This window comes from Cyanistes caeruleus, chromosome 3 (genome assembly GCF_971803275.1).
Source record: "Cyanistes caeruleus chromosome 3, bCyaCae1.hap1.1, whole genome shotgun sequence".
Taxonomy (NCBI): Eukaryota; Metazoa; Chordata; class Aves; order Passeriformes; family Paridae; genus Cyanistes; species Cyanistes caeruleus.
The window spans coordinates 86,476,987-86,502,898 of NC_141703.1; the positions used below are offsets into that span (position 1 = coordinate 86,476,987).

Below are 25,912 nucleotides of genomic sequence, written 5' to 3' on the forward strand. Positions count from 1 at the left end.
TTCTAACTGCTTTGTACTCCAGGGCCAAACTTTAATACCATAATGCAACAAGAGCTCAGAGGTGTTTTGAGCTATCTTTATCTATCTGTGAGTCAAATTAAGAAGAGAATTTAGGTATTGGGTATTCCCAGGGAAACTGTGTTCCCACAGTCTTGTTTTCCTGCTTGTGGGCTGCTACACACACTTCTGACCTCCTGTGGCCCCACTGAGCATCCTCTGAGTCTTGTCATCAGGTCCTTTAACTATCCACGTAAACCAGAACTGGATCATGGACCTCTACTCTCACACAGGGCCAAGAGGTGCTTCCCCTCCTGCTGACTGAGTACCTCAGCAGGTCAGCCACAACAAGGCAGATGATAGTAGCAAGAGCATTGCCAATTTTCTTAAAGCCTCAGAATGGACCCTAAGACTGTAAAGTGCTACAGAGCATCTTAGAACGAGATCACCTACAGTTCCTGCCTTGAAGCCTATGGGCAGAGTTACACAGTATCTGATGAGATCACCTCCCACCCTGGATGTCTGTGTGGGAATGAAGAGGAGGGAGCTCTCCTAGTTCCCAACTGAAGCTAGACACCCTGTATTAGTTTATTTGCACAGTGTTTTGGCAAAGCCTAATCAATTTGGTTTGCCTTGTAGCTGGGCTGGAGCCATTGCTTGAGCAGTTTTGCCTTTGGGTCTTACTAGTTAGTCCTGGTCCCTAAATCATCAAGTGTTTAATTCTCTGTGCCTCAAAGGGTAACAATCTTCAAATCTTGTTTAAAGCTTTCTCCCTTTCTTCATCCCTCAGCTTCTAAGTGCAGGTCACTTAACTCTTTATATCTTGTGATGTGTTAGCTCCCAGATCTGGCAAAAAACTCCAGCATTTTTATGGGGGTGAAGTCAGCTAAGGTATTATCATCTCCCATCAGAGGCATGCTAGGTTCTAGGTCACTGTTTTTTTTCTATTCAGCTATTACTTTTTCCATCCTGTTCTTTTTAAACAGAGCCCATTTACTAAGTGGGTTAGTTGATTTCTGATTCTCTCATTTTATTTTTACAATTTATTTTTCAGAATGGACACTCCTAGGGGTTTTCTAATGAGAAATCAGACCACAGTGCAGTAAATTTAAGGGGATTTTGCAGCAGTTATACCTTTCCCAGTCATCTTTTAGGCCCTGAAAAATAATGTATGACTCATCAGTAACCTGTATTAGAAAATAAAACTGATTTTGATTAAAATATTCATACACAATCCAATACACACTAATAAACTATTTTCTGATGCAGTTACATAAAATAATCATAACCCATTATACCTCGATATTCTGCACCCTTCATACAGAAATCTTTACAGGGTGTGGTAACAGTGCTATTTTGACAATAGAAGAAACACTCAGCCTCCAGAGAATATAAGAACCCTTCTCCCTACTCCAGCTACCAGCTAGGCGTTCCAGCTCAAGCAGTTACAGGTCAGGAAGAGCTGTGGGGAAAAATGTTCCAGGTTCTAAGCACTTTAGCTGTGTTTGTGGCTGATGGTCCCTAGACCTGATCACTTCCATGCCTGAGAAGCCCTGAAGAAAAGAGAAGTAGTGCCCTTACTTTTAAGGAAAGATACTGAAGAGCAGAATTTCCCAGTAGCCAGTTTGCCCAGCCAAGAAGCAAGACAGGATCAATATATTCCAGTCAGCTACTCCTCTGCTGGAAGAAATTCATTAGGTAGTACCTGGAGTAGTAAAGGGGAGAAACTGACTCCTTTGCTGAAGGAAGCAGCTGGCAGATTAAAGAACGTGAGACGAAAGTTTTACTTCCCTCTCCTAGGAGCATTGGGGAGTATCCCAGCTCTTTGAGAAGCTGCTCTGTTGAGGGCTTCCACTGATTTGGCTTTAAATTTCTGAATTTAATAAATAAATACTAATAAATTTAATAAAGACTGAGGTCCTTCTGCCAGATATTTTCCCTGTATCTCACTTCTGGGAAGTTTTACCTAGCCTAATAACTCCTCTTTAAAATATTCTCCTGCTACTTTTGCAACTTCTAATGGTTCCTTTTCTTTGAGATTTCTTTTCAGCTTTGAATTTTTCTCTTTCAACAGTTTGGAAACCATTATTTTTCTCTCCTGAGATTTGACACAGTGCAGGTGGGAGGGTGGATTGTAGATGGAGAGCTTTACATTTCTTTTGTGACAAGTTGGGTGCTTACAGAGCTCAGCAATAGCCCCCACACAATGTAACCAGCACAGAAGTTGTTTTTACAGTACACCAGTTTCCAGTGCACTGTCTCAGTAGTAGTGTAATCTTCAAGTGGGTGTAAAAGTGACCCTGGGTGTAGCAACTATGTCAAAGCCAGGAGATTCCTTGTGGTGGATACTGCAGGATAACAATGAGGCAACTTTCTGCTCATTCTCCTGCATTCTCACAGCCTGCACAGTCTGTGGATGGATGCACAGATGGTGCAGAGGAGGAATGAGAGGACAAACCTTACTCAGGCAAACCATGCATGCTTTTCTCTCCCTTCCATCTCTGAAAAAGATTCTTTGAAGAAGAAAAGGTTCCTCTGCTTTGAATTCCCTCCAGTTTGTCTATTTGTATAATAAAATGCCTTTGTATTCTTGAAATAATGAGTAAAAGGTTGCAGTATTTATATCTGTGAGTATGTCTGGCAAGTTTCCTTGAGCTAAATGTCATCCCAGATGTACATAATGTTTAGCTCGGCTGCTGGACAGCAAAGTGTGTCCTGCCAGCAAGGTCAGTCAGAAAGTCGAATTGTTTGCTTGGTTAGGTAATTTAGGGTCAAGTCTCTCTAGTTATCTCCCTATAGGATAGATTTATGGCTGCACTGTGGCAAACTTGGAACAGTGCTGTCCAATATGAAATTCCTCTGCTGTATAAATATGTCTTGATCATTATAAATATAATGATGAATATAATATCATTATAAATATAGTGATTTGTGTCCTCTCTGTATTGATTTTTGTTTGGGCTAAACTGAATTAAAAAGGGGTCTTTTCTGTTTGGTTGGAATAGTTATTATTGCCACAGAACAGTTGCTGATCCTGCAGCAGGCAATACAAAATTTCCCCTTCCATTACACAGCTACACAAATCACACTAGAAGACTTTGGCTTTGTTTTCAGGAGGGGAAATCTCCACTGGTGTGCATCTCCACTGATGCACACAGCAATGGCAACTGTCTTACCTATGCTAGAGCTTCTCTGTGCTCAGGATTTGGTTTAAAGTAGAGAATAATTCCTGGTAGGAATATGCTTACCCATAAAAGTGTGCAAGAGCCTGAGATGAAGGATAGTTATGTCTTTAAGGCCGATAGCACAGTACTTGGAAATGTGCTGTCTCAAAGATGTCTCTCCTGTGTGTCTCATTTCACTGTCCCTCCACTTCCCACCCGTAGGGAGAGCAATATTTCCATTATCCACTTAGCTTGAGGCTAATAATGCACTTGACACTAACACAGGCAATTTTTTCTAAGTCTCTACATAATGCCATAAAAATAATAATGAAAATTTTACACCATTAAGGCTCCTTCCAGAGAAGTCCCTAAAGCTGAATACTTGAACAGTAAAAGCACAGTTAGAGTTGCCTGGTAAAGCCTAATTTGGTATGCATATGTGTGGGCTTATTACTAAAACCACCTACAGAGTCTTGGCAAGGTGCTTTGAGTGGCTGTTTATGGGCTTCTATAACAACTTTTTTTTTTTTTTTATGTAAAAGAACAAGAGGAAAGAAAAAAGACAATCACCTATACATTTTTTGCCTGTGCCCAGCTAACAGTAGAATCAGAGCAGATCTCATCTTGCTCAAAATCAAGCCCAGATATAGTCCTTGGAAGGTAAGAATCTCTCTGATGGCTGTTTTTGCCTCCAGTGTCATTTCCTTTGGGGAAAGGTTTTACCTTCAGAGTCCCCCATCAGATGCTGTGGAAAACTTCCTTATCAGCAGTTGCCAGGTGAACTGTGATGTTTCCTTTGTTTGCAAATGTCTTCTTTTGCACCTTAAAGCAGTTGAGATCAGTCAAGTTCTTCATCAGTCAGCAGTGTAACGTACTGAAATGAATTTAACCAGTGGGGGAGTCAGCCACTCTAAAGGGTGTTGCAGCCCACCTCCTGTTATCTTGTTCAGGCAGACTTTTATTTAGAAATGCAGTAATTCAAGCATCAGTGTTCACAGAGTAAATATTTAAAGTCATGCTCCTGTTGTGGATGATTTTTCAGGGACAATACCTCAGCCCTGCTTAGTGAATTGGTGCCTTTTCCACAGTGTATTTTCTCCTTACTGCTACGTGCAAGGCACTGGGCCTATCCCTTGTAAAAGAGTCAAACCCAAGACCAGAAATAAGTATTTCACATCTCTCATGCTTTTCTGTGGTACCTGATCATTTTGCCCCAGTCTTACACCTGAGGACTACTGAATCTCTGATCCTTATCCACCCTTTGACTCTTTCTTTATGCTTTCAAACAACCTCAAGTTGTGCCAGTGGAGGTTTGAAATGAATATTAGGAAAAATTTGTTAATTGGAAGGTTTATCAAGCATTGGAAAAAGGCTTCCTAGGGAAGTGGTTGAATCACCACCCCTGGAGGTATTTGAAATGTGTAGATTGTGACACCTAGGGACATGGTTTAGCTGTGGGCTTGGTTTTTCAGGTTAATGGTTGGACTTGATGATCTTAAATGTATTTTCCAACCTAGATGATTCTATGATTCTTTGTCTTCTGAACCCTGTCTCCATCTGGCTCTTTTAGACATTTTCTTCTTACCAAGATCTTTCTTTGTATCACCCCCACTGTACAAGCCAGCAAAAGTCCCTTGGACACAAGAGAGCTCATGTTGCCGTGCTCAGCTGCTGGAAGCCTCAAAGAACAAGTTCAGGACAGAATCTCCATACACTCCGGCAAATCTGTGCTGGGGCACAATCTGTACTGAATAAGTCTCTTCTCAGATTTTAGTTGCCAGCTGACTCTGCTAAGGATGTGAAATAGATTTTTTAAAAGAATGTTTATAACAGCCAAGAACTGGAAAATTTTCACTCAGCTCAAAAAGGGAAACCTCAAAGCCAAGGACACCCTGACAAAAATCCTTACAAAGCAGGGAGGCACTAAGTCTTTTCAAGAAAAGGTTTACTACAAAGGGTTTTTTTAATCTGAGCAAAATATTCTTGTGCTCTCATTTATAGAAGCAATTGGGCTGCTTGAACTGTATTCCCTGTGCTCCCTGCCCCTTCTCTCTCCAGTAGAATAACTCTACCTGAGGCTGATACTCAGTATGGCTATTTTCTGCTCAGACAATTTAGGATTTTATGATGGAGTCACCAGGACAGTGGTACTTGTAGTGCAGAAGCAGCTTTGTGTACACAATGCACATACAGTGGCAGAGGGATGTATTATCATCCCAGGGATTTGATAGATAACAATGCTGCTGTAACAATGCAATTTTATTTTTTATTTTAAATACAGGACTCCCTTGCCTTCCTAGCCTTTAGGCTTCATTTGTATGTGCACCAGCTGTTTGTTACATTCTTGATGGCTAGGCCTTGGCATGATTTAAATGGCAACTGAGACTATCTCATGGTCTCCTGCCTTCAAGATTTTAATAAAAACAGCAAATAAATAAAACCTGAGAGTGAGCCATGGGAAAGAGCAAAACAGCTCTTATCACTGCAGCATGCCAGTCCCATGGGTATGCATAGCAGAGTGCAGATTGTCAGGAACTAATTAGCTACAGCATGCAGCTCCTCAGATCAGACCATTCTGTGTCATTGACATCATTACTTGCAAATACTTGGAAAACCATATTGATGCTGAAGGCATCTTCAGTGATCCTGCAAGTTCCAAGGGATGTGCTTTATGGTGTCAGTTCTGCTGCATTCCTGACCTTTCTTCCCCTCATGGAGGGATTGGATTGGATACTAAATATATCAAATTGTCCAAAACTTTAAGGCTACCATGAAAGCAAGCAAAACTGCTTCAAACTGAAGCTTTCCTTAAGTGAAGCTTAAAGTGGAAAATACATTTTGATAACTCAGGACAGATTAGACCACCAAACTCATATAAATACTCCTAAATCAAGTGTTTCAGGGCTTTGCAATATACATTCATTATCCACAACAGAAATTTAAGCTGAAACACAGTTCCACAATCCAAGCTTTGTGCATAAGACAAACATGTAATCCCAGAATTTAGAATCTAAACATGTTCCTTTGTGAGAAAAGGATAAAATTGAGATGGAGTGGTCTGGCCTGTTGCATAACGATATGATTTAATGATGACTTTGTCATCGTTAAAACTTACAGAAAAATACATCAAATGTGAAAGAATATAGTGCATGAAGAAAAAATACCATACTGCTAGTGAAAAATATTATTCTATAGAAAATATCAACCATATTAAGAGATTCTTTGGAAGTCCAGTGAAGATGAGGTTCTTTTTGGAAAATTGAGGTTCTGTTGGAAAATTGGTCCATCCATTAGACAGTCAGGGTTCTAATGAGCCAGTCTCTTGTTTGTAACCACAGATGAGTACAGAAAACCTACCTTCTACAAATACAGCTAAATAAACAGAGGCCCTATTGGCTGCAACTTCCTATACATCCATGAGAAGGTAATAAAGACCAACAGGAGGCATTGGAGCATAAATCTATGTCTGACCGTAGTTCAATATTAATTTGTGCTGGCTGTTTTCCTTGACTTTCTTAAATAACATCATTAGATGTTTCTGGTTTTAAATTTGGTGCATTAAAAAAAAAAAAAAAGCAGATGTGGAAGCTAAATAATTCTAATTATATATTTGTATGCAAACAGTTTATCAGTGTGTTCTATATAATCACTTCCCACAAATTTTGAGATGTGGAAGAGAATCTGCCTTGCATAATCTTTTGCCTGTATTTTGTGCAAACTGTAACTGGTATTTATTATTTTTATTTATCCAAGAAATGTTGTAACTGAAATGCAAGGACAAATATGTCATTTGACCTGCATCAGCAGTTCAGATTCATGGTCTTGACATTCTAAAACGCTGCTTGTTTCAAAGCAAAAAGCCAGTCTGAGATGAGTAGTGAAGCAGGATTTTCTTCTTAATCTCAGGCAGCTAATACTTTGTTATGCCTTGAATATCTTTTTTTCCAGTTGTACTTCACCTCTTCTGGAAAAAGGGGAGTGGGGAGGGAAGTTATTTCTGTTCAGGAACCAGCTCACATTTTTCAAGCCTGTCATTTTTTTCTCTGAGCCTATAGTGCATTTTAAAGAGGAAGTAGGTATTTTACTAAAAAAGAAATTTTCACCTTTGTTAAGAGCTAGACTGCCCTCTGGGAGAAATTAAGGCCTGACATCCTCATAAAAATGTTTCTGCAATGTAAGACAGGGTCTCTTTCATACAGGGAAGTGATCAAGTTTTTCCTCTACCAGCCAAGTTGCAAAAGTAAAAAAGGTGGCAAGCATCCTTGCTTACCTCATCTCAGGGGGCATCCAGTCCTTTTCAGCTGACAAAACATAGTGGGAGGAAACCCATTCAACTAATGAAAGGGACTTACCGTCTCCTTTGAGTCTGTCACACTCCTGGTATCAAGCAGAGTTGTCAGAGGAGTAGATCAGCCACTGCACTTGCTGGCTCCCTGTAGATTTGAATGTCCTAGATCCCTTAAAATTTTTATCTTAAATTAATGTTTGCTTTTACAGGCTAGAAGGTGTTAAATGGCTTTGTCTACTATCACAACTCAAGGACAGTCCTTGATGCTCCTGCACATTACTCAGAGAAGCCCTGTGAGTGCTGTGCAAAGGGTGTGGAGAACTGTGCCTTCCTGCTCTAGGGCTCGAGAAGACATAAGTATGTGGTTCTGCTCTTACTGCAGTAGGGTGGACAGAGGCATCCACCATCTGACAAGATCACACCTCTGCATTCTAACCCTAATACTGATCCTGCAGAGGGACAGGTCATAACTGCCTTTCCATAAGGAAAGAATCCAGGCAGAATATCAGGCAAACATAAATGGAGAGAAATAGTTGTATTTTGTGATTAAGTCCTCACCAACTGGTGCTTTGAACTGGTTTGGCCAAAACTTCTGAGAGCAAGAGGTAGAAGTGCTTAATGGAATTTTTTTCTGTTGTTCCTCCCACCTTTTTTGATATAATCACCCTTGAGCGGTGCTCTCACTGGAATAGGTAACAAGAAGGGAAGTGAAACTTCGGTGCTACTATGTTCAAAATAAAATGTGAGATGGCCATCAAAGCACTTCAGCTGACAGGGAGAGCAGGGGAGCAGCTGCCTGGAATTAACACCAAGGACAAGAAAATTTCAGTATTTGCTGGAGACATGATCTTAGTTAGCTGGCTCCCAGGTGTCAGTTGTGTGCACACATCTTCCCAGGAGCAACTGAGATGAAAGGAGGAGAGGATGCCTTGAGAAAACCAAGTAGCAGCAGCCGTGGTAGAAGTACAAGTAGAAAGTGTGCAAAACCAGGCCCCTTCTGCAGCCTTGTAACCCCAGAAAAACCGAAATAATAACCATTAAACCAAAGTCTGGAAACATTTTATGAGGGCAAATAATCTCTAAATACAAAGAACTGCAGTTCTGAAAACCACACACATGTAAAACTGGTTTTATGTTTATAAGGGAAGGCAGAAACAGTTTCAAGCAATATTTGTTTTGCACTTAGAAGATACAGAAATTAGTCTGCTGGTGGTGTTGTAATGTTTATGTGCTTCTGACTTGTCAGGATTCACCCATAAGCAGCAGGAAAAAGTGTGTTACATGAAGCAGCAGGTTGAGTAACTAAATCTGATGTGGTTTGGCCAACAAGGCCTGAAAATGACCCAATGGTCACTCACTGAGTGATCACAAAGCACACACACACAAGATCAGAAGAAGGGGTTGCTCATGCTGTGGGCCAAACCTCAGCAGGCTGAGATAACACTCAGCTGTGGTCCCACAGAAGCTTTATTGAGTATTTGGATACAGGAATCACCACTTGTCTGCAAGCAGAAAGATCAGATCATCGCCATGGCGATTTTTTCTATGACATAAGTTCTAGAGAACTGGGAGGAGTTGTTCTATTGCACCAAGAGATACATACCTTGTGTTTCCAGAGGTCAGTTTTCAGTGGGAATATCAGCATTCCCTGTATAGGTTCTTTTTTACATTTTCAACTGCTGACTGTAATGAGGGCAGCTTTAACCATTCAATAGAGGTCCATCTTACTGCAACAGTAGTAGAGGTACCACTACTCTACCTAGGCAGAGGACTCTACTTCTAGGTACATAATAGACCTCTGCAATCAGAAGAGCTATATGGCTTGATCCAAGCTCTCATCATTCCAGCCTGCAAAAAGTAAGCCAAACCAAGATTTTATGCTGCAGTCCAGATAACCTGTTTCTGTTTGACATGGGTCACATATAGATAAGTATTCAGATCTTTGCCCCAGAAACCTTTAGAACAACCTAAACCAACGTGTTTTTGAAGTAAAAAAACCCCAAAAATCTGGACTTTCAACTAGGGTAGAAGAATACAAGAGATATGAACATACGGACAACACACTGTAGGTCAAACCCTTACCAGGCCAAATATTCCCATAACCCTACAATAATAATATTATTATTATAATTAAGGGCTAATTTAAGGAATGTACAGTATTTACAGACATTAAAACTAGACAGAAGATACTAAGAAGATACTAAAAGGGAGATTAGGACAAAGCTAGGAGGAGGTTTCTGGGCTCTTTCCTATTGTACTGAAGAGTGTGTTTGTTTCCTCTGATACCTCAGAGTAACAAATGCCATTCAGAGCCTACCTAGATGTTTTCTTGATAACAATCCCTGGAGAGAGGCTATCTCTAGTACAAAGCTAGCTCTCTATCATCTTGTTCCACTCAAAGTCTACAGCATCTGATAAAGGAAGCCCATAGCAGCTGATGGGCCTGTCTCCCAGCTTAGCAGGAGTCAATAATGCTCTCTGTTCCCATGGATGTGGGAATTAGTCAAAAGCAGTTGTTTTGGATTACATGAATGAATCTCAGGAGCGTGCAGTGCTTTCTGTAACATCAGAATAAGTCAAATTCAGTCCTCAGGCCAGTTCACTTCAGTTCAGGTATGAGCTGAGACCAACTAATGTCCGTTCCTAAATTTTCATCCTCAAGACCAGGAAAGCTTATATCTAGAAGGATTTTGCTGAGGCTCATACAGTCATTCATGGTGTCCAGGATAAGGCCCTCCATGAGTGACCGGTTTTCAGTAAAGCCAGAGGTTGTCAGCTCAGCAGAGGATTGCTTGGAAGTGTCATGAACTAAAGCTGGAGAGCTCGTGAGGGGCATATGGACCATGTCACTGGATTCTGTATTGAGCAGTTCTTGAGGAGAATCAAAGAGAGGATTTTTAAGGGGTGTGCTGTTAAAACCCAGCAAATCCTGGTTGTCCTGGAGAGGTGTGAATGGCAACTGAAGAGTTTTCACTGGACTGAAGTCCAGCTCATGACTTCCCTTGGCCAAGGAAGCAGACTTCCACTGGTCAAGGACCTCTAGTGAAGGGGTAGTAGTGGCTGAGGCTTTGCTGGGAGTGGAAGAAATGGGCAATGTGCTGAAGACATCCTTGACTGGTGTTTTAAAGGCCCCTTCTTCTCCCTGTGAGCAGCTGAGCTGTGAAATGTTCTCAAGGGGATGGTTTTCCTGGGGGAAGGGATGGTCTGCCCCTAACTGGAAAGGGTCAAAGCTGCTGCTTTCTGGCAAAACAAGGACAGGCTCTTCTGAACAAGGCAGTGCTAGGCGTTGTTTCCTTCTGGATCTGCCCACTTCCCGCCTTTCCCTCCTCTTTATAACTAAAGAGTCAGAAACTGCCTTAGATGGGGACTTCAGTGTGGTGAACTGTTTCCTCTCCTTTGTGGATGAGTCTGGGAGGAACAAGCTTGGCTCTTCCTTGACCGTTATGGTTGAGGCAAATGGGGATAGCCAGGGATCCAGCTGAGAGCCTTCTTCCTCCTTTTTACAGGTACCCTCAGGGAAAGAAGACAATTCCTCCCCAGGCTGGGAGCTGTTCTCCTGTACAGAATGGGTTGGGGAAAATAAACCTTCATCACATTGACCCTCCTCCTTGACAGCAGCCGTGGGTAAAGAGGGTGACTCTTCTGCAGACAGTGACACCTACAATGAAACACAGGTGACATGCAGTCAGTAAGCATGGATCTAAGCTACCCAAAAATCCAAGTAACAGGGGAAAGAAAAGAAAGATTGGCATTTAAGGTCAGCAGACAGGGTAAGAAGAAGATATTCAGGAAGCAGTAATTATAACTGAGACTGATCTCTGTGAAGTTGATAGAAAGAAGCCTAAGGATTCTAGCTAAGTGACTAAAAGTCATACCCTTCAGAGCACTCCTGCTCTGAGAAACTTCTGGGAGTATAGGCAGAAGGAGAGTTGAATATTTCTGGAAAAAAAATATAACCCCTTTGATTTTTTCTTACATTATCTAAATGGGAATAACAAAATGGATGAGGACAGCTTTCCCAGAAACCACGAAAAAGGAAGAGGAAGAAAATGAGGTTATCAAAAGAAAAAGAGCACAGGAGAAAGATAAATCATAGCTGGAGAGAACATAAAGCAGCAGGCGTACAAAGGAAAATAGGATTATGGTTAGACAGGATGGAAGAAGCTAAAGCTTTACAATGTCTAAGCATACAAGAGCAGTCAGTGAGATGCCAAGAAAAAGATCTGTTTAATAGCTGTTTTTCTTGAACATTCACAGAATAACTGTGAACTTCACAGAATTAGCAAACAGCAGATACGGAAATCCTCTGGGAAGAGACTACATGAAAGCTGTACTCTTTTGGAAGTTGCTTATTGTTATTTGTCTACAGAGATATCAAAAATATGAATGTTTTAGGATCAGAACGAAGCCATTCCTCCCATTCTTCTTTCCTCACATCCCAGCAGTAAAGAAAAATTGTCTTAACCAAGCCATAGAGCCCCTTCCTCTAGTAAATTATAGGAACATCCTTAGAGCAAATAAATTAGGAGGTAGTAGTCAGGTTAGAGACAGTAAAGGATAGCAAGGGTTATCACTAGCTAGTTCCTTGATAGGAGCTTGGAGTTTTAGAGCACCTAGTAAAGATGCACAAAGGAACCATGTGAAGAAAATGTTCATTGAAGGCAAGAGATATAGAAAGAAAAAGTAAACAAAAAATCCAAACACACACACCCCTCCTTAAAAAAATCCCCACACCCTCCCTAGCGCCCTCCTTGTCCCTCTTAAAAAAAAATAAAAATAAAAGAGAACCACACTAACCCCCTCAAAACTCCTTGGAAAACAAGAAACCAACCTTTGGAGCAATGCACACACGCTTATTGCTCTGCAAAGTCTCTGAGCTGTTAAGGGATGCTCCCTGTGCCATGGACAGAGGAACCTTCATGGAAGGCTGCAAGACAAGAGGCTGACTCAAAGGAAACTGGATTGGAACCAGGTAGGAGTTGACACGAGGAAGCAAAGGCTTCATCTTTCGGCCTGAAAGGGAACAGAAGGGACTCACTTTTGCCTGCTCTCCACTGTTACCTCATGAAACCCAGGCACCTTACAGAAAGTCTAGACTCCCTGAAAGAAACATTTGATCAGATCCCTTACCTTCTCTGCTAATTTTAAGGAGACAAATACCAAGCCAGAAGCCTCATGAACAAGAAAATAACCTTTCATGTAGACCCTACTCCTCCAGCTGGGGCTCTCACTCCATTTGAGAGCCCAATACCCACCATCTCACCATCACATCCTCAGACACAGTAACACTGCTTTCTATTTCAAACCTGACAGTAAGGAGCATAAAAGCTGGCAAACCAGGATAACACACTCCATCTGTATATCTAAAGAAATCTGGGGGAGAGCCCCAGATTTATTGGATTGATTCTCTTTGGCCTAGACTGATGTGGACACTTACGTGAATTCTGGGGTTCGGTTTTGCTTCCCATGTTCTTCAGAGGGTCCGGAAGACGACTCTTTTGTTGCTGCAGTCATTGTGAAATAAGTAAGAGGACATGGAGAAAAGAGAGAGATTAAAAGAAAAGAATTCACATTTATTCTGCTGCCTCACTGAGAGCTGGCACCAGAGGTCTGAGCTGCACTAATGCAGAGAAAGCAGCTGTTAGCACCCAGCGCTCGAACCGGCTCTAGGTCTGTGCCACTTGTTGGTTTGCAGCTATGCCTTCCCAAAGCCAGCTGCCCACCAAAGGCTGTGTAGGAAAAGAGACAACATGACAGAGCTGCTCCACCTACAGACTCTACTGCAGAAGTGAGCTGGTTTTGGCACCCCAGTGCCTGAGGAACAATGAATAGGATAGCTTTATTGTACACTGGAGGTCTGTACAAACCATAGACCAGATAGGTGTTCAAATGGAATAGCAGAGGCCACAATGGGATCAGAATTCTGAGCAGATGGAAAGAAGGCCAAGGCTGTAGCTGTGACAAAAAGTGTTTGACTGGATACTTGCAAATCCATCACTGTTAAAACTGCTGAATGCAAGAGCAACAGCAAACAGGTTCATCCTTCCAAGAGTCACAATGCAGTGGCTTCCAAAAAGAAAAAAGGAGCACAGAGAGATCCTATTCTCTCTGGATCGGAACCCCAAAATATGTGGGAACTGTTGCCATGGAGATGATTTTACCAGAAATCTGTCTGGGCTTGTTCTCTGAAGCCTATTGGTGTCCATTGCAGCCTACTTCAGCAGTAGACTTCCAGGTTGCTCAAAGCTGTCCAGCCTTACCAGCTAGAGAGAGACTGTACCATCTGAAGGCAGTCAGTCTAGACTTGGCTAGACCCCTCTCCCCACAGAGGGTGTGCATGGAGTTGTATGAGTAGATGCAGCACTGGCCCAGTCCCCCTCCCCAAGCCTGTTGTCCTTTCCTTCAGTGACTGGCAAGAAGAGAATGGAAGATCAAGCCCCGAGCCAGATGGTAATTCTTACTGATTCAGAATACTCAGGCGATGTTGGTGACCCCAAGTCCAGCGGCTGGTGGCAGAAGGCATTGAGCAGAAAAAAAATTAAGATGAAGTTATCAACCAAAGAGGGAGACAAATGGGACATTTTAAACTTGTACAATCTGAGCAAACAAAAGTTAATTCTACCCACCCACTGCATAAAACACAAGAGTCTAAACATACCTATTTCGGATTCCCAAGCTCTATTTCCCTGACAAAATCTTCCTAAAATACCTAGTTGGGCTAGGAGAATTTCATCCTATGCCTGACTTATCAAACAGTGTAGGAACACCTGGTTGGCCTCAGTGGAAATCTTCTCGTTAGGAATTTGAATAAGGCCCATGGGAAGAAGTCGAATAACCTGACTTATATTTGGCACAGCACATGAAAAATAAACACTTCCCATGAAGCTCCAGGTCAAAAGCACAGCCACAGCACCTTTTCTTTCAAATGCAGAGTTTATCTATTTGTCAAGCGAAGTGACTGAATCCAGCTTCTACAAAGAGGCTGATGTCAAAGCAGCTTGAGCTTACCATTAAAATAAGGTGCATCAGTCTAGTGTGGCATTTAGAAACTGCATAGCCTGTCCTATTTTCTCTGCACAAGGCAACTCACCTTAAATACCTGGTCCAATGTTAGGCAACGGTTTGCACCAGGGTGAATAGTCCAGAAGGAGATTTTACCATTGGCAGACGTCTCACGGACAAACATGTCATGAAGGGACAGGTTGTGCCGAATGGAGTTCTGGGGAGAAAGGAGCGAGGGAGAGGTTGAAAAGCAGTGGTTTTTTTATCAGCACAGCAAGGCCTACCTCAAACATGGCTGCCCTAGCAGAGGGATTACATTCCAAAGTGCAGACAACATTGAACTTTCATATTCACAGCATACCCAGCCAATTGGACTCAAGACTGATGACCCTGTCATCAGTCTTTATTCTATGTACTCTTGAGATCCCTATTCTCACTCCAGTGATTAAACATCCCATCATCTTGTTTAAGTAGGATGAGGCAAGGGATACAAGAAGTGGTACAGTGAACATCTGGAATGAGTGTATTTGGGGCGGAATGTTTAAACGAGCTTCCATCTCGCTTTGCAGGCTGGGGAACAACTTTTCATTTTGATCCAGAAGGCATGTAACATCACCCAGAGCAACTTGAGGGCCTTCTTGTTACCTTCCAACCTGGCTTAGCTACATGTTTAAAATAAGGGAAATGATCCTCAATCCAGGTATAGATGTCCTTCAGGGTCATGCGCTTCTTCTCTGTGCTGTTGATGGCAAACTGGATCATGGCCATATAGGAGTAAGGAGGTCGTTCTGACACTGAATCCTGCCATGAGGAGGACACAGCAGCAGTAGGAATAGCAGCAGCAGCAGCTTCCTCTTCAGTCTGAAAGACAGAAGGGGTGATACATGAACATTCATGAAGCTGACAAGAAAGCCCATAGAACATCCCTGGATCCTCTGGGTTCTGCTATTCATATCAGTAAAGGTCAAACTCAGGTTTCTTAGGGATAGTGATGCCTAATTCTTGCAAGTCCTCTGATCCACGTAGATTACTTCCTTATCAAAAGTTTTAGCACACACTCTTGTATTCTCCGACTTACCTTGACTCTTTCCCGCAGAGGCATCTGATTCTCTTTCTCTGTGTCTTCCTTCACAGAAGAGGGATTTAGCCCATCGGATCTCATCTTCCCCAGCCACTGGATGTTGGTGAGGCTGTTGTCCAACACAGAGCTCATTGTCTCACCACTGCCTGTTGGGACAACAAGCCCCCATAATAATCACAGAAGCATTTAAGTTAAAGAAGTCCTCCAAGACCAGAGTCCAACCTGTGACCAAACACCACCTTATCAACGACACCGTGGCACTGACTGCAGTATACAGTTATTTCTTGAACACCTCTAGGGATGGTGACTCCAAACCTCCTTGGGCAGTCTGTTCCAAAGCTTGACAACCTTTTTAGGAAAGAAATTCTTCATGGTGCCCAATCTGAACTCTCCTTGGCACAGCTTGAGGCTATGCCCTTTTGTCCTGTCTTTTGTTGCCTAGGAGAAGGCAACCCTCACTACTCTACAGTCTCCTTTCAGGCAGTCATAGAGAGCGGGAAGATCCCCCTGAGCCTCCTTTTCCCCAGGGCTGAACACCCCCAGCTCCCTCAGCTCTTCCTCATCAGACTTGTGTTCCAGACCCTTCACCAGCTCCGTTGTCCTTCTCTGGACTCGCTCCAACACCTCAATGTCTTTTCTGTCATGAGTGGCCCAAAACTGGAAACAGAACTCAAGATGTGGCCTCACCAGTGCCAAGTACAGGTGGACAATCTCTGCCCTGGTCCTACGGCAAACATTATTGCTGATACAGACCAAGATGCCATTGGCCTTCTTGGCCACCTGGGCACAACTGGCTCATGTGCAGCTGCTGTTGACCAGCACCCCCAGGTCCTTTTCTGCTGGGCAATTTTCCAGACACTCTTCCCCTAGCTTGTAGCACTGCCTGGGGTTGTTGCAATGCAACTGTGGAACCTGATACCTGGCTTATTGAACTTCACACAACTGGCCTTGGCCCATGGATCCAGCCTGTCCAGATGCCTCTGCAGAGCCCTCCTGCCCTCCAGCAGATCCACACTACCACCCAGCTTGGTGTCATTTGTGAACTTCCGAGGATGTCCTTGATCCCCTCATCCAGATCATTGATACAGACAGTAAACAGGACTGGCTCCAGCCCTGAGCCCTGGGGAACCCCACCAGTGACTGGTCACCAACTGGATGCAGCACTGTTCAGCACCTCTCTCTGGGCCCAGCCATCCAGTCCACTTTAACATGGTGAAGAGTGAACCTGACCAAGCTATGGGCTGCCAGCTTTTCCAGAATAATGCTGTGGGAGACAGTGCCAAAGGCTTTACTGAAACCCAGATAGGCTACAAACACAGCCCTCCCCTCATTGTAACTCTGCTTTCACACAAGTAACCCAGCTACCCCTTCATCTCAGCTGTCAAAAGGAAGGCAGCAGTCACGCCTCTAAAATATGGTATTACAACACTAAGATTATGGAAGGAATTCACCTTGAATTCCTGATTTCATGTGTAGTTGCCCAATTTCTGAAAAGACCTGCAGCCTTAAAAACAAACACTCAAACCAGACTACTGCTGCCAACCAAAACAGGACAATGTTGATCTAGTACTTCAAGAAATAGAAAGACTTAGCAAAAAACCCAAGTCAGAAGCTCAGACGTCTTCCATCAAAAAGATATGTCCACTTATATTCCTTCAGATTTCACTACATATGCAAAGCTATGTAGATTATTAGAATCAAATCCATAGGTATTTTGTCATTAACAAAAAATGAATAATTACTGCATACCAAGATGCAAAGGCTGCACTCCTTGGCCCATTTCACATCTCTTTGCCTGTCAGGACAAAAAAAAAAAAACAAGAAAAAAACAGGTAAAGGCTACATACTGTTGGTCTCCTGTTCCTGTCGAGCCACAGGATCAACTCCTGAATTCCAGAGTGTTGTAGTGCCTGCAAGACCAGGTGCCTGTGCAACATTCTTCTCTCTTTCTTGACTATCTGCAGCCTTGATGGCTGCACTGGCTTTCTTCTCTGATGGGACATGCTGCGATGGTGCGGGACCTGCTGAACGGGATGTACCCCCACTGCTAATGAGAATGAACTTGTTGGGTCCATTTTTGCCACACTCTTTCCCTTTTGCTGTCAATGCCTCTATGATGCTCTGGATATCAGCATTTGTAGGGATGGCCACCACCTGTGTGTTGGGCATTGTAGGATGGTCAATTATCTTTATTCCCGCTGGGAATTTCTGCAGGCCACAGTCCCTTTTGTCTCTGGGTTGTCTGTTGTGTTGGTCTTCCTGCCTCTGCTCCTGCTTAGGAGCCTTTTCATCCTGACCTCTATTCTCATCTCTTGCTGAAGTACTGGATTCATCGTTCTGTGGGAGGGTCAGTTTCCGTCTTTTGAGAATTAAGGGCCTGCGAGGGCTGGTCCTCATTATTGATCTATAATGTCACTCTCCATTGAAAGGGAGAGGAACAAATCCTGCAAAACAAAAGGTACAACATAAAGGGTGCAGCAAATCATCTCAAGACCTCCCACAGAGCACACATTCTCATCAGTTGCTACAAAGCTAGAAACACAGAAGGCAAATAAAATTGAAAGCATTTAATAAGGCTGACAATGCTACTGAAAAATCATGCTGTAGCTCCTTAAACCACACTTTGTGTAAGCAGGATGGGAGAGAGATTTGCACAGTAGATAACTTCCATCATAAAGTACATAATAATGAGGAAAATGTGTATGAGCTTTACAGAAAGACTTAGCTATGATGTGACTTGACAAGCATCAGCCAGCAAGCTGGAGGGAAGGTAGAACATAGAAAGATCAGTGCTGATTCTTATGGCTGATGGCTCTAAGCAGCAGATTACACAACCTGCAGGAAAAGGGAATTTACAAGTGGTTTAAGATCTGGGAAGCAGACGTTATCCTGAACACTAAAAAGGCACAAAATAAATTCAGCAGAAGGTGCTTTAAGACAGACACCAACTAAATGTGCTGCTCATTCCCATTGTAGATTTGTCAAGAACCAGGTAAATTCATCGTTGGGCAGCATACAATTTAGATGTCAAACTTTTGGACAACAGGTGGTTTTAACTATAAAGCTGGAAGCAGAGGAAATAAAACTCAGAGATACTGCTTGCAGGGTAAGATGCTGTGAAAATACAGCTAATAATGCCATCAAGGCTTCGCTGCAGCCTGCATCTTTCTACAAACTCTACTAGAAAAATATGCAAATTGTATTTATTGTTTATCATTAGAGATGGCAAGCAGAATAGAAATAAATACCAATAATAAAGAGGCCTTTTGCATTGCTGGATTTGACGGCGTCAGCAAGTAAAGGAGAAAAGTTTCAGTAGGAACCCCCTACATTGATGCAAAGCAGAGTCCAGCAGGTAACAAGCTGAGCTGATACCCTCCGTTCCGGGAGCAGACAGCCCTGCGATCATTCCACGCGGGTTCTGGCAGCCGGCACAAGCATGGCCCTTGGCGATGTGCTCCACCCCGTTAAGGAGAGATCCCGGTAGGACAGCGCCAAAAGAAGAGCCCTGAGCCAACCTCCCATAGGCTGCGTTCCTTGCAGGAGCGCGTCACTTCCCAGGGAGGCTCCCAACTGCTACCCCCGGGACAGGCCCGGGGGCATCGCCGCGTACCCGCAGCCCCGAGGGGGCAAGGAGAGCAGCGCCAAAGCGCTCCCAGCTCCTTCTTCACCCACTCCAGCCGCTGCGCCGCCGCCCTCGCCAGCAAGCTCACCTGCTCCCGCGGGGCCCTCCGCCCCGGGCCGGGCCTAGGCGCTGCCCTCTCCCGGCCGCCTGGAGGCCTTAGCGCTGCCCTCCGAAGAGTGCCGACCCCCGCCCGAGGCCCTGGAGTACCGCGGCGGCCGCAGGTCGCGGCTCAGCAGCTGCCCGGCCGGGCAGGGCCGACGCGCCCGGAGCGGCCCCGGTTTGAATTTGGCGCCCTGAGCAGCCTGGCCCGGTCACGTGCCGGCCTGCGCCAGTGAGCGGCCGCGGGGGCGGGGCCTGCCGGGCCGGGCCAATCGGCGCGCAGGGGGCGGGGCCGCGGCGGGTCGGACAAATCGGCGGCGGCCGCGGGGGACACGGATGTGCGGGCGGGACGGAACCCGCGCCGCTCCCGGCTCGCGTTGTCCCTGTCCTGGGACAGCCGCTCCCGCCCCGGCTGGGGCAGGGCCGACAGCTCCCTTCAACCATGCTGCCCGCGACTGGGAGTCCTGCAGTGCGCCCGGGCCGCCGGCGTTACGCTGACTCCGGGTGAAGAACTACCGAATTTTACCGTTTAACGTGTGTGTCACGGCTGCACCGGGCCAGGGGGGCCCGCAGGACTCCCTGAGCACGCCACGACCTAGGTAAGCAGTCTTACTGCAGTCTGACTGCTGTTGCAGTCTCATACATTTCTCATGAAATGTTATTAAATTTCCTTGTCTGTGCTGATCTGTGATAAGTCAGGCTAGGTCAATACGAGCCAGCAGTGTCCAGGTGGCCAAGAGGGCCAATGGCACTTGGCCTGTATCAGCCATGGTGTGTCCAGCAGGACAAGGGCGGTGATTGTCCCCCTGTGCTCGGCACTGCTGAGGCACTCGAGTGCTGTGTCCAGTTCCGGGCCTCTCACTTCAGGAAGGACACGAGGTGCTGGAGGGGGTCCAGAGAAGGACAGCAGAGCTGGTCCGGAGCACAAATCCTATGAGGAGTGGCTGAGGGAGCTAGGGTTGTGCAGCCTGGAGAACAGGAGGCTCAGGGGACACCTTGCTCTCCATAACTGCTTTAAAGGAGGATATAGCCAGGAGGAGGCTGGCCTTTTCTCTCAGGCACCTAGTGATAGAAAAAGGTGATTGTCTTAAACTGCACCAGGGGAGGTTTAGGTTGGGCATTAGGAAGAATTTCTTCACAGGCAGGATGATTAGACATTGGAATGGGCTACCCGGGGAAGCGGCATCACTGTCCCTGAAGGTGTTTAAAGAAATACTTGATACATGACACTTAGTGCCATGGTCTAGTTGCCACGGTGGTGTTTGGACAAGTTGGATTTGATGACCTCAGAGGTCTTCCAGCCTAATTGATTCTGTGATCTGTTTTCCAACAGAAACTTAAATACAATATTATTTCAGTTCAAACTTATTCATTAGGTAAAACAAACAAACAAATCATACAAGATCCGTAGAATACAGGAGGAAGATGTCAACTCTGTTCTGTAAAAAAGAAAAAAACAAAATCTCTTGAAATTAAAACATAAATGTTACTTTCTAGGCAACTAGAAAGGGAAAGATTTCTGATTATCTTGGCTCTACAGTATCTTCTTGATGTTATAAACCAGACTGAATTGAAAAAAAGAAAATAAGTTTTTTGATTTTTTTTTTCTTTTGATAGCTGACTTAATATAGCTGGATCAGTAGGTCATTGCTCCCGTTCCTGCAGTGCATTTTTAAATCTACCTGAAAATTGACAAAAGGTTCAAAAACTGGTGTTGGGGAAAAAGCCTGCCTCAAGATGTGTACACTGTGCTGTTGCATAAATGTTTTGCTTTTGTGGAAAACTACATCTGAGGTTTCCAAATAAGTCTGTCTTCAAATCCATTTATTTGCCTTCTACAGATTCAAGAGCACTTTAGCATCTCCTCAGGGTGCTTCCCTCTTTCTTCAATTGGCTCCAACAAGCATCATGAGGTTTCTAAGTAGTTTTACCACACCTTTTGATGCCTCCGAAGAAGAAGTGTACCCACAAGGCCAGGAAGGCAGAGCTGATTTTCCTTGAGAGGCCATGGGCAGGACCCATCCATTGTTATGAAACTCCACCGCATTTGGCTGAGAAACCCAGACATGTGCCTACAAAACCTGTGGACCAAAACACTTCTGCTGCCTGGGTTGGTATAAATTGTTTTCCTCCTGCATCCCACAGCAAGAATTTTTAAGTTTCTCCTGTATGTCTTAACAGAAAATTATCTGTTCTGGATATAGAAAATTAGTAGCCTAGACCTGAATTCCCTCTATCACTCTAAAGCATAAATAAATGCTTGAGTTGCTTCACATTCTAAGAATAAGCAGTAAAGTCTTGCTTACTTGAAGACATAAACTGTGTGCAGTCTGTACTGATTAATGAATATGTATCTTCTAGAAAAATAATTCCCATCAGGAAAACACTGTTCTCCTTGGCAACTGAAAACCCTGTACATAATAAACATTAGGGGAGATTTTTCTTATCAGCTTGCTGATTGAACTGCTGAACTCTACAATTTACATGTTAAAGTGCTGGGTGCATTGTTTAAATCTAACACCGCTAAATTTAGAGAACATAGGTTTTCACTTCAAAACAATTTGTTCTAACCTGCCTTCTTTTCCACTTCTGTGTTTTGAACAGTTTCTCTCCATACCAATCTTCTGATGCGTTCCTTTTCTTGGGACTGTTTGCAGTGTCCTAAAATACTCCTTATATCGTCTAATGTAAAGATTTATTTTTTTTTTAAGCAAACAGCTGCAGCAAAGACAGACTGTTCCTGTACAACAGTGGTCATCACCTAGGGGAACTCTGTTTAAACATTATTGCTGCTTGACTCTGCTCTTCACAAAGCAAGCTCAGGAAGTGTGGTTTCAAACCTGCATGAAACATTCCTTTGTTCCTGTTGACCTGCAGGTATTTTTGTGATGCCTTAACCTTGAAGTAGAACATATTCAATTTTTTCCTCTTAAATTTTTTTTTTGTATCTGCTTGAGGCAGTTTGCTCTATGGTTTCTGAATCACTGAGTAAAATAACTGCTGTGAATAAGCATTCATTTTGTTTGGAAGAGGTGGAAACATCCACACCAGTAGCTCTTTGATTCCAAAAATACAATGCTTCTTAAATTTGTTTGAAGCTATCAGCACTGAAACTGCACGATATTTTTAATTTTGGAAATTGTCGTAGGTTTGTAACTTCTGGAGGCATCCTCTGCAGAGTGTCTCTCAACTTATTTCAATGGAAACTGATTTTCTGCTCTTCTCTTTTTGGCATTATCTAAGATTTTCATACCTTTTCCACTGCTAGGTTCCTGCATAGATAAAAACTATCCTACATGTTCTCTGAAAGCAGGAAGATATACCCTTAATCAGGAACTGTGTTAAGTATGTGCTAATATACAGTTGTTACAGAATCACTCCTCTTTTCCTGCACAAAGGCTTTGGATTCAAACAGTTCAGGTATACATCAGAAAAATGCTATCCTTAGTTAAATATCACTCAGTGTTTTGAGGAACTATATAACTTAGGAATGCTGAAGGAGATCTGTAGCTACTGTAGCAAGAACTCAGTTTGGTGTGCTCTTGGGAAAAGCAAACTGGAATCTGAATCTTTTATTGAAAACCAGGAAGACAAAGAACACTGTAATAAAAGGATTTCTAGGGTTTGAGTATGAGTCCAGAATTATTCAAAGAAATACAGATTGTTGAGCTTGGACCATCTCTTCTATGGAAAGCTGATTGTAGAAGTGGATCTTGGGTGATCTGTTACGCCACAATACAGAAATTAACTATGTTTTGGAGGAAGATTTTGAACACCCTATTAATATAATCTAAGGGGATTGAACTAAATGGGAATTCTTTAATTATTTTGTGTTGCTCTCCTGGTTCAGCTTCTACTTCTTTAGGAAGTCTGAGGATTTAGTTCTTTGAATCTTGTTTGAGTTATGCTAAGACAGAGAAGGGAAAAGGATCCATTCTGAACTTTCTTAAATCTGCAGGGGTTACAGGAGTAGACATCATTTAGATTTCCTTTAAAAGCTGTATCTTGAGTTCTTTGTGAGTTGCCGGAGAACAGCTCACTTGCACCCCAGTGACATTGCAGAGAAGGGTGGCTGAAAGTGATGTTGAAGTTCAGATGAATCTCATGCATAGTAACTTTGTTAGTGACTCATTTGCTTCGCTGAAAAACAGACCACTCAATGAACACACTGAAAAAAGGTGGGGAAGTAGAATCAGGCAGGCATTACTTGTCTGGAGAAAAGGGTTGGGTTTTTATCTTATTATTATTATGTCTTTCCCTTCAGGTGTGCCCACAATTTGACACAGCTAAGTCAGTGGTGTTGAAAGCACGCCAGAAAAAGCATCATGGTCCTCACAAGCCCTATCATCAGGATGCCAACCACGGTTCATTTCATGCAGGAGGAGCTTGTCGAGGAGCTGTAGCCTGCAGATTTCCTCCTTTAACTTTTGAGACTCCAGAAGGACATGCAGTCCCTCCACTGGATCATCCAAATCGCTTGAGAAAGAATGCAGAATGCTCTCACAACCAGCCTAAGAAAGGGACAGCAGCAAACGCCAACATCCAGGTGAAGCGTCCAGAGAACTGTGGAGAGCCTCCTCCCCAGCCTGTGGAGCAAGAAGTCCTTAGACCACCAGATGCAGAGACCGCACAGGTTTCTTCCCCAAGGAATGGGAGATGCAGCAACATTCTATCACAAATTAGTCATGCCTGGCATGCAGAAAAAGAGCTGGCATTTGGTACTGATCCCTGTGGGAGAGGGGAGGTGGCAGCAGTGCTGGTTACAGATACTCCCGAGCACGAGTACGGAGTAAAGGTCACCTGGAGACGGCGGCCTCACATAATGAAGTACCTGCGGGAGCAAGGGAAGCTGAGCGCTGCGGACATCCTGGTGAAGGCAGACATCGAGCTCTCGAGGAGACAGACCCACACACCTGACCGGGCGGGAGCAGCCACTCTGCTGCGTGAAGGACACGCCTGAACAGACGATGTCACTTCGGGGACTGAAGAAGGGACGTGATTTCAGCCAGGCCCTCTACTGCGCCTGGCAGAGTCCCCCGAGAAACATCGGGGCGGGGCGCGGGGGAGGGTCTTGGCGACAGGGGCGGGTCTTTTGGGGAGGTCTTCCCTGGGGAAGTGTGTATGGAAAGGGCTTTGTGCCCCACGCGCTTCCCGCCGGGGCCGTTCTCCGCTCCCGGCTCAGGCGCCTCCCGTGGCGCGGAACGGGGGACGGCCGTTGTGTTCCGCCGCGCGTGCGCGGCGCCGCGGCCAATCGGCGGGCGGCGTGCTCGCGGCCCCGGCCAATGGCGGCGCGCCTCAGTGCCGCGCGCCGTTGCTAAGGGCAGCGGCGGGCGGGGGCCCATAGCAACGGCGGGGTCGCGATGGACGGAGCGGGGGAACCGGGCGGTCCCACCGCTCACAGGTGAGCGGGGCTTGGGGCGGCGGCGCCGGCGTCCCCGGGACCTCACAGGCCTGGGCAGGGGCTGCCTCGCCTGGCAGCAGCCCCCGATGCCGGGATGAGCGGCCGCAGCGGGGCCCGGGCGGGCGGAGCCGCAGAGCGGCGGCCACGCGGATCGGCGCTGCCTCGGTGACACTCGCGTCCCGCCGGCGGGCGATAGCCGTGCCGCTGTTTTATGTGCGGTTTTATGTGCGAGTGCGTTTTATGTGCTTCACTCTCCAACGTTGGTGTGCATCATCTGAATACTTGTGGATTAAACGTTTTTGTGGTGTCTCGGTCCACTCTTGGTTTCTAGGCGCCGCTGTGAAGCGTCTTGGCGGTGTTATCCAGCCCCTCTGCTCCTCCTAATGAAGCTCTTTAGGTATTTAGTATCACTCTCGGTGTGCCATTGCAAGAAAAAAAATGGAGGAATAACTGAAAGGAACTCAACTGATGTAATAGGAAAAACAGCTGTGAACTATGGAGAAGCGGTTTTGGAAAGACTTTATGCTTGTGGTATTTAAGTATCTCAAAATTGAGATTATTTAAAATTGAATGTGGGTATACCAGCACGCAGAAAAAATGGGTTTTGATAAAATTGGTATGATTGCAAAAAACCCAGGAAAATCTATCTTTGTGTCTCTGGTTGGATAGGAAGAAGCAAAGCAATTAAAGAGAGAAACCGAAACTTTGGGTAGTTAAATGGTAATGAACACAGTGTAGAAGAGAAACAGTATTTTTTATTACATACATTGTTACATTTGGTAATTGAAGGAGGATGAAAAGCAACAATGGAGTTAGAAAGGGTCCTGTAATTGCATGGGTCCACCAAATGTGCTATGGAACATTAGATTACTTCTCTCTGCAGACTTGAAAGGCCTCAGGTTGTCTAGCAGTTCTGGAAAGAATTTTTAAGAAAACGGTGTCCAGATATGTGTAAATTTTCCTGCACATGTAAATTTCCCTTTCAAGTTCGACAGAGTTGGTGCTATAGGAAATGCTGCTTTTCTGATAACTTCTACTGGCATAATTTCTTTCTGCTAAGAAACTTGTCTTGTGTACTTTTATGGGTGCTCCACAGAAACAGGCTAACAATAATGGCAGTTCATGGGATAGCTGCTTCCCTCCAATCCCAGTTTATTAAAGAAACATCAATTTCTTTAGCTTTCTCAGTCCCCATGGTTAAGGTAAGAAAACTAGAATATGTGATCCTAAAGTACATAGTTTTAAAGTAGATCTG

The 25,912-nt window shown here is 44.3% G+C and overlaps 3 protein-coding genes and 1 long non-coding RNA gene across 14 annotated transcripts in view; 3 read left to right on the plus strand and 1 right to left on the minus strand.

Annotated features, from left to right (window-relative positions):
• The first annotated feature begins 3,789 nt into the window (after positions 1–3,789).
• LOC147654304 (uncharacterized) lies at positions 3,790–11,053 on the plus strand. Its single transcript, XR_015284916.1, has 2 exons — positions 3,790–3,821; positions 10,956–11,053. It is a non-coding gene; the product is annotated as an uncharacterized LOC147654304 (long non-coding RNA).
• Positions 8,493–24,483, minus strand: FOXM1 (forkhead box M1). Of its 9 annotated transcripts, none has more exons than XM_023922623.2 (9): positions 24,088–24,459; positions 17,380–17,976; positions 15,530–15,678; positions 15,097–15,312; positions 14,540–14,668; positions 13,911–13,955; positions 12,887–12,953; positions 12,281–12,462; positions 8,493–11,107 (listed from the first exon to the last, which is right to left on the minus strand). In XM_023922623.2, exons 2-9 carry the CDS (start codon positions 17,927–17,929, stop codon positions 10,049–10,051), a joined length of 2,397 nt encoding a protein of 798 aa, XP_023778391.2. In that variant the 5' UTR covers positions 17,930–17,976; positions 24,088–24,459; the 3' UTR covers positions 8,493–10,048. The 9 variants fall into 9 exon arrangements, with proteins under 9 accessions (XP_023778391.2, XP_086738585.1, XP_023778383.2 ...); XM_086882459.1 differs by lacking the exon at positions 24,088–24,459 and adding an exon at positions 21,828–23,526; XM_023922615.2 differs by lacking the exon at positions 24,088–24,459 and adding an exon at positions 19,246–19,490.
• On the plus strand, positions 19,535–24,391 carry RHNO1 (RAD9-HUS1-RAD1 interacting nuclear orphan 1). The gene is made up of 3 exons (XM_023922647.2): positions 19,535–19,855; positions 21,098–21,366; positions 23,521–24,391. The coding sequence occupies exons 2-3, from the start codon at positions 21,199–21,201 to the stop codon at positions 24,214–24,216; spliced, it is 864 nt and encodes a 287-aa protein (XP_023778415.2). The 5' UTR covers positions 19,535–19,855; positions 21,098–21,198; the 3' UTR covers positions 24,217–24,391.
• TULP3 (TUB like protein 3) overlaps positions 24,407–25,912 on the plus strand; it is a 32,485-nt gene continuing 30,979 nt past the window's right edge. The window contains exon 1 of one of the 3 annotated variants that reach the window (XM_086882489.1): positions 24,407–24,657. In XM_086882489.1, the coding sequence (XP_086738615.1) occupies positions 24,617–24,657 (41 nt within the window). In that variant the 5' untranslated portion in view covers positions 24,407–24,616. Of the gene's footprint in view, positions 24,658–25,771; positions 25,860–25,912 lie in introns of those variants that run through there. The other 2 variants (XM_086882490.1, XM_086882491.1) reach the window with 2 other exon arrangements.